This window comes from Monopterus albus, unplaced genomic scaffold (genome assembly GCF_001952655.1).
Source record: "Monopterus albus unplaced genomic scaffold, M_albus_1.0 scaffold9.1, whole genome shotgun sequence".
In the NCBI taxonomy this organism is placed as follows: Eukaryota; Metazoa; Chordata; class Actinopteri; order Synbranchiformes; family Synbranchidae; genus Monopterus; species Monopterus albus.
Genome location: NW_018127889.1, coordinates 2,552,076 through 2,560,414, shown reverse-complemented (window position 1 = coordinate 2,560,414; position 8,339 = coordinate 2,552,076). Strand labels below are relative to the sequence as shown.

Genomic DNA, 8,339 nt, shown 5'->3' with positions numbered 1-8,339 from the left:
AAACAGCAAGCTTCATTATGCAATACCACCGCACAGCAAAGCCTCACCCCAACAAGCATGGCCAAAGAGATCGATCCGAGTGGGTCTGAGCGTGTGTATAAAAAAAAAAAGATGGAATTTCTGCTGAGTGTCTGAACGTGATACTGTGAACAATTCTGCCACAAAGAAAAGGAACGACTCAGCAGACGTGATGGTGAGGAAGCAAGGGGGAGAAGGTGGCGAGGGAGGATAAAGGCTGAAGTGAACTGTGGCGACGGTTTGATCCGACTGATAAAAAGGTCACGACCATCAGAGTGTGGAGGACGGTCTGAGCCGTATCCACTACAGATCAGATAAACAACTCAGTGCAATTTTCTGTGGTTTGATTCAAACCATATTAAACAAAACAAACTAAAGATGACAAAAACAGTTACACATTAGAGCTAGAGGTGCAAAATGATCAATCATTTGATGATGAGTTCTATTTATTATTAATTTCTTTATCATTTGAAGGTTGGTTCAGTTAATGTCATCAAGTACTATTTAGCATCCCTTCCTCAAGATTAAAACCACACAATGCACCATGTTTGTTTGCTCTTAAGTGTCACTTGACAATGTCTTACACCCACATGGCATCAAAATTGTTGGTAGATCACAGTTTAATACACACAGACAGGTAACTACAAAGGGGAATGTTTGTTCTAGTGCTGATGCCAATTAAACAACTATTCAGATATTCGTTCTTGGTAATCTGTTTTCATTTTTAGTATTTGAATATTTGTGGCAGTAGGAATTATCACTGCAGTCTGAGTCAGACGGTGAAGAGTAAAGAGAACATGATGGAAATGGCTTGGTCCACTAACTGGTACTCACATCTCTGAAAACCCTGGAGCAAATTTTCACATCAGCTGATGCATTACCCAGACAAATGGTGATGTTCTTGCCTGAAAAAATATCAGAACTTAATAAAGTAGCATCAGGCCAATCCTAGGATGAAATAGTCACATATTCAAAGTTCCTGTATCAATAAATCATAAGTGAAATGTTAAAACACAAACAACACTTCTTTGCTGTAGTAAGGCAGACAATGAGCTACGATATAATTTTCAATTTTCAAAATGAGCCATTTTAACGAAATATCTTATGTGCACTGTACTGTGTTCAAAGTGCAACACCGAAAAGAGGTACTACAAAAATATTCAACAGCTTTGCTCTTAGGCACATTTTCCAAATTAAGTGTTGTGTAATCAACTGGTGACCATTATGTGCAGTAACTTTGGTGATACTATCCAAAGAATGAATATTTCTTTAGTGTCTTTTCGGTGGTGCACTTTGTAGACGGGCCTTGTGACGGAAATTGAGCCTCATTTTTTGGCTCAATTTCAGACTGTATTTTTGTACAGAGTGAGGCCAGAGGATTTTATCCCCCTCATCTTTAATGCTGGAACTGAATTATGCAGCCAGTATAAATGGAAGGAACATCTACATTGACAAACAGTGCTTTTAATGTATCAAGCATTACATTTAAACAGCTATTAAAGATTGTAAACCTATCCTTTAATCCCATGGAAAGTCTGTTCACAGTAAGGTTTAGGTGTAAACTAATAAAGAGTTAACACATAATTACAACTAAGTATTAAATATTTGACATTTAGAAGTTACTGAATAAAATTTGCAAATATCAAAGTAAACAAAGGCAGAAAAGTCGTTTTTCAGCTAGGCATTCTTTAAAAAGTGAAGAGGCAGTTATGGTTTGCACCAAATGAGAGAAATCTTCTGAATACTTGGCGCCCTCTGCTGGACATATTACCCCACTGTGGAAACTTTTAGGTTTAGTAATGTTAAATTGTGGCCTGATCATATGAAATCTTAATTCCTAAATGTAAGTATTAAAATGCAGTGGGTAGGGTGTTGCATAACCTTTGAACTCCCAACTGCTCCTTTTCCTTCTTAAGGATCCAGACCTCATTCCTGCAGTTGATCAGTTTGAAAAGGCTGTCGTAACAGAGACTATGAACTCTTTCAGGTGCTCTACAAACACGTCTGGGTCACACTAGGCTCTGGTGGATTGACCTGATGCTCCTCAGGGATGTAGAACGATACTGTGAACTGAGATTCACATGCAGGGCTGGCTCCGGGGTCCACACGACAAGTCACAGGTGCCGTCATGTCCGCTTTGACCTCTGAGCAACAAAAACATGAACACAATTTTTTTTTTTTAAAGCAAAAACACAAACGGCTGAATATAATTAGACATGAAATGATAATGATCAATCTAACATCTGTTTTTGTAAAACGCACAGTTATTACATTTTCTAAATAAACCCTTATTTGCAGATCTAAACTTTGGTTTATGATGACGTCTTATCAGTTGGCTGGCATAGAGCCACAATGTGTGGCAGATGTAGAGGATTAAACACAGTGTTTATACATCACACTGTCTTTACACTGCAGACCTCACTAGTCAACAGCACAAACAATATATATTCTCATAAATAATCCTCCTGACAGCTGAGTAAGACAAAGGCAGTGGCACTGTTACAAACTGCTGAGTAAGAACTAAAGTGCACTCTCTCTTGTATTTATTGACTGATTCACATGTTCAAAGTACTGACAAACTTATCCAAAACATAATTCTTCAACTTTTGACCATTATTTACCTTAAGTGATTGGGTTTAATCGAGTGTCACCAAGTTTACAACAGCACCCTAAAAAGCCCTCTCTGACAACAGTCTCAACAAAATAAATAACATCACAGACCACACAGTGGTGGTGGGGTTTATTGTAGTCTTCACTGTTGGTTAATGTGGCCTTTAAAGGGCTAATCTCATTAAACTCACTGCCTTGATTGCTGCCTTGGATGTAGCTGAAGAGTCTGCGGAAGCCAGCATTCAAGGCTGCATCCCACCTCATCCAACTCAGAGAAGTGCTCACCCACTTAGCCTCTTGGTACTGTGGATCTCATAGTCTTGTCCCTGCAAAACGCAGACACACTCTGAATATTTCCTTAGATATAAACTACATTTGACAATGTGTGATAAGCTGCATTGCCAGACTTGCCAAAGCAGCTGAAAACAGTAAACTCTTACATTTATCTCTGTACAGTATGTATTTGAAACCCCTCTTTATTCATACTAAATATTAGCAGTTTTAGATTTTATTTAAAGCAAATACAGTGTGTAACAGTTTTGACTAAAATACATAGAGAGGCTCATTATTAAAACTTAAATTGCAGCCTGCTACTTCCAGTGTACAGGTTGTTCCTAGTTTTTGTGACTTGTGAAACTAACTGGGCCAACACATCACAATGGAAACAAAGTATTACTGTGACTAATGTACCTCTCCATTCACTTTAAGGTCACAACAAAACCCAACAAAATTAAGAAAATGTAACATTTAATGAGGACACTGTCACAGTCCCACTGACAAGTTACGGCAAAGAAACAGCCTAGCAATAAATGGTTTATAAGTGAAAGCTGACCCAGGCAATCTATCAAACATATTCATATCCATGTGCATCTCAGTCTCACAACTATCTGACAATCTACTGTCACTGATTGTGTATGGTTTGAGTCATAGCCTATTAGGTTGTACTGTTTAGCTTTATCCTAATCACTCTGACTTAGTTAGCTTATTCTTTTTAGTCTATTTTACTCTACTTTTATTCTATTTTAGTTTCCTAAATGTGATGGCATTCAATACTAGGTGAGAGAGAAATGCTATTTCGATTTTCTGTATGTCCTGCACATACAATTGACAATAAAATCTTTGATCTTTGATAGATATTGTTCCATCCTTGTGCTATGACACTGAAGTGTTGACTAAAGTCCCTTGTAAGATTCATTCAGGTTCTTATATAAGCATAATATTATACTATGAAAATTTACAGTCAACATAAATAGCCCACCATTTTGCGGTAGCTCCTCACAGAAGATGAGCTGCTGTGTCAAAGGACGTGGATGTTCTCCTTTAGTTCCTGGTTTAGTGCTATAAAAAGTAGATAGCTTGGACTTTCCTAAATAAGCAGATTTTAAGTTTGCAGCCAAAAGCAGACAGCATGATTTAGGAACTGCAGGTAAATGTACAATTTTAAAAGAAGGAATGAATTTGTGTAGTGATGAAGGGTCTGACCAGGGTGCTTGGTTTGATGAAAGGCATCTCCCTGCTAGGGGGCCCACACTGGATATTGCCCGTGCCTTGACAGGGAATCAAACCCTGACCTGCTGTACCAAATACAATGGTATTAACCACCAAGCCACCCAGAAGCTGGAGTAGCACACATTTAGAACATTTTCTGGTTTGTTTCTCACATCATTGTCACACGAGGCTGAGATTGCACAAAGATCTAAATCACACTCATAAACAAAACGATTTATCGTGCAGCCCTAATAAATATCTATTTCAGTAGACGTCTTACAGTGGTGTGGCCGTACAGTTTCTGTATTAATCTGTATTCACCCTTTCATTTCAGAGTAGAGCAGTCAGGTATCACCCTGGTTTTGATTTGGGTCACATTCTTATGTTGACTCATTTGATAATAATACAGAAAGTCGTTTTTCTGAGTGGTTGCCTTGGTTTAAATGGGCTCTCTCACACCTCTCCAGAATAATCTTTTGCCATACAGGGTCACGCTGTCTCATTCAAAAAGGGCTATTAGCATAGCAGTCACCAGTAGCTGTTGGGAGACTCTTGGCCTGGAAGTGCCCGCTGTGTTGCATTTTATTGCTGTAAATGTCTTTTGAAAAAAGGTCGCTCAGAGTGACGCTTGTCTCCTGCTCCGCAGTTCATCATCCTGGTGACGGGTGGGGCGCCCCCCTAACATAACAGTAGGGGAAACACTGCCTTCCTATTATGCTGATTTGGACCGTGAGTGACTGAATCATAAATTTCAGTGCCAACATTTTGGAAATTTTTAATGACAATCTCCCTCTCTGATGTGAAAATGAGTATATCTGTACTGTATAATTAGGCTGCCATGTATAGTGGGCTCTATGCACTATACCTGATAGGAAGCTGAAGACACCAGGGCCCTCTAAACATATTAATCCAGCCACAGTTATCATTACTCAGACAATACCCTAAATAAAAAGGATAACCACCTTTATTTGGCCAAATATGTTACACACACACACAAGGAATTTGTTTCCGGTACAGAACTGAGGCAGCCATCTGTGGCACCAACTCACACCGGTGGCTCTAACCATCGGGGGCAATTTGGGGGTTCAGTGTCTTACCCAAGGACACTTCGACATGTGGACCACAGGCACCGTGATTCAAACCACCAACCCTCCAGTTGGGAGACGACTGCTCTACCCACTGAACCACAGTCGCCCCCAAATCAAAATTCATCAGGCAGTGGAGAGTACGTTCTTAGATGAGCATCTACCATTTATTTACAATGTCATTATTATTATTTACATCAAAAGGAACTAACTTTACAAGAGAAAAATAACCGACTTGCAGCCCGATCCGGAAGAAATGAGGACTCACAACTTAAAACCGAACAAGACACCTTCCTGATTTTTAACACATACACACACCTGTTTCCATCATTTCAGGGGACATTATATTGACATTCTTTTCCTGGAGACCATAACATTAAACCAAGTTATCACTCTAAAATTTTATTATTTATGATTTGGGGACTCACTTTTTGTCCCCATAAGGACACCAAGTCCCAACAGTACGACTGTGTAAAAAGATTTGTCCCCACAACATGAGTAATACCAGGCCACACACACACACACACACACACACACACACACACACACACACACACACACACAGACAGATCGGGATGAATGGGAAAAAGCTGCTACATTTGTAAATGATATGAATGTTGAAATAATGGTGACAATAAGTTAGAACATGATCAGCATGTTTCTTGTATTTAGGCTCCACCTACTCATTTGCAGGAGTAAGCTGTAAGACAACAGTCTACAGAAATGACAAGCAGAGAAGCTGTGTTTAAAACAGGTGTAGAGCAAGGCAAGCAAGAATGTGTTTACAGATATGGATGCATAGTTCAACATTTTAAACCCTATCATTGCTAACGTGACATAAGCAAACACACATAAGCATGGCATGGACTAGGAATTGTAAAAACTCGATCTCCAGGGACATGCAATTCTGTGGAGAGACAAAGGAAGCAACTTCTTGTTTCCATATTGCACTCTGAGGCGATTCTTATTTATAACAACTCACAGAACCAACGGCAGTAGAAAAGGCAGAAAGACAGAGTGGTTTGTCCAACCACCACTGCTTACAAGGAGTTCTGTTGTCACTGGCTGTATGTCCTCCATAATCGAGTGCATGCTGTGTTCAGGTTGCAGCTGGTGGAGCTCTGGGCTCAGTGAGAGTTTCAGAGCTGGTGATTCTGGTGGATAAAGGACAAAACACGGTCTTTGGACAGTTTCTCCGGGTCTTTCCGAGTCTGAGAATCGTGAACTATGACTCCGTCCACCCACTCCCAGAAGAGCCGCTCAGAGTGGCAGACACTGAGGACAGAGTCAAAGAAAGGATACTGTTCATTCATATAATAATCATGAATTTTGTTAGCAGTAACGGATCATAAAATTAACATAACATCGACATCACACTACAGAACTGATAATTTCTGATACAGAAATCAAACGTGTTTCAACTAATTTGATGCCTTTAAAATAACATTTAACAGGTAAATACATACTGGAAGGGAGCAGCAGAGTTTGGTGGCATTTCATAGGTGGACTCATTGGTCATCTTATTAAAGAAGAACTTCTTCATGGATTTCTTACTGTACCCCATTGTCCATGGTTCTGATGGGTGGAGAGAGAGTAGAGGACTGATTTTTCAGAGATAGTCTCTATCTTCTCACACTTTCATACTGGCCACAGGGATCTACTGAAGGTACTTTGACAAAGTTAAAATGAATGAAAGTATAAATAGATATAAAAAGATAAGTATTAATAAATGGTGATGTTTTTTTTTTTTTTTTTACACTGAGCTACAGCATACACACTCAGGTACACACACATACAAACCATTGACAGTTTTAATGATGTAGAGGCCTGTGGGGAGAAAGTGTCGGTCATCTCTGCCAGTGTAGGACAGACGAGGGGTTCCTCCTGAGCATTTCGTTATCTTCATCTCTAGTCTGGATGAGGAATAGAAGAAAATCGACAGATGAACAAAGCCCTTGTTAACAAATAACCTTGGCTTAAAAACAAGGAAAACCTCAACATTTAGAATAGAATTATATGAAACTTTGATATTTAATAGTTCACTTATGGACATCCATCTTGGCATACCGGACAAATATTTTCTCCATTTCCTCCAGCCTGTAAACCTCCTTCACTCTGATTAAGAAAAAAAAAAAGTTGCACCTTAATATCAAAACACTGTTTACAATTTAACAGGACTACAAAAAAGCCCTCCTGCTCCACTGTGTTTTTATTTTGCCACTTATATCAGAAAATTTATCGTTCTGCCTTCAGATCACATCAAGATTTTCACAAGATTTCCAAATGTTTTATCATGTAAATTAAACTCTACATCCAACTTCTTTCACAGCTCAGACTGTCCATCCTTCCAGTGCTTTCACAGATATTAAGATCCCTGCACATAGAATAAAAAAAGCTGTAATTAAAATGGTTGAATTCATTTAAATTAATACCTGATAGGGTTCATGTCTGGTCTGCTCGGTTTGGCCACCGCCTTCACAAATTTCTCAGCCATCTGTATCCTGGACACACACAATGGCTTTCTCTAAGTAAACTTTAGTAAACAATGAAACACATTCACTGCTAATCATACAGTGCTATGGCATCACTAGACATTTACAGAAAGAACTATGAGGACAGTGGACATTTCAGAACATGGTGCAACTATTTGGGCTCAGGTCAGACATAACGACAGAAAAGTCTGTTAACATTGTCCTACCGTTGGTTGAAATGCTGATCTCTTACATCAGTGCCATTTATTATTAGTGCATCCATCACATGAACTGCACTGATTCTTCGCTGAGCTTTGCCCTGAGGAATAAATACGGTGTCAACGTATGTCTAAAACCACAAAGACCTTTCCAACCTTTGAGCCCTGAACTGTGTGTTAGGAGAAACTTGTCAAAAATATTACACATCATCTAGTGAGAACAACTGATTCACAGAAATAGAGGCAAGCTTAAAGAGAGCAGGATACCCACTTCCATATTAAATCTGTTTAGCCTTCCATCTTTCTAATCCATCCTCTCAACATTATCTTAGTAGTCTTACACATTCTTTTAATATACAGTGGGTACAGAAAGTATTCAGACCCCCTTAAATTTTTCACTCTTTGTTATATTGCAGCCATATGCTAAAATCATTTAAGTTCATTTTTTT

The 8,339-nt window shown here is 39.0% G+C and overlaps 2 protein-coding genes across 2 annotated transcripts in view; both read right to left on the bottom strand.

Moving 5' to 3' along the window:
• Positions 1-1,592: 1,592 nt before the first annotated feature.
• LOC109952699 (heme-binding protein 2-like) lies at positions 1,593-4,137 on the bottom strand. The gene is given in 6 exon segments (XM_020587903.1): positions 1,593-1,993; positions 1,996-2,029; positions 2,032-2,162; positions 2,820-2,933; positions 2,936-2,954; positions 4,111-4,137. Coding segments are annotated over 6 exon segments (450 nt in total). The 3' UTR covers positions 1,593-1,868.
• Positions 4,138-5,285: 1,148 nt separating this feature from the next.
• The window catches only part of cmtr1 (cap methyltransferase 1), a 13,194-nt gene continuing 10,140 nt past the window's right edge, over positions 5,286-8,339 (bottom strand). Inside the window, exons 18-23 of the mRNA XM_020589681.1 lie at positions 7,900-7,991; positions 7,634-7,702; positions 7,269-7,316; positions 7,002-7,114; positions 6,668-6,776; positions 5,286-6,476 (exon numbers count right to left, since the gene is read on the bottom strand). Of these exons, the coding sequence (XP_020445337.1) occupies positions 6,341-6,476; positions 6,668-6,776; positions 7,002-7,114; positions 7,269-7,316; positions 7,634-7,702; positions 7,900-7,991 (567 nt within the window). The 3' untranslated portion in view covers positions 5,286-6,340. The remainder of the gene's footprint in view (positions 6,477-6,667; positions 6,777-7,001; positions 7,115-7,268; positions 7,317-7,633; positions 7,703-7,899; positions 7,992-8,339) is intronic.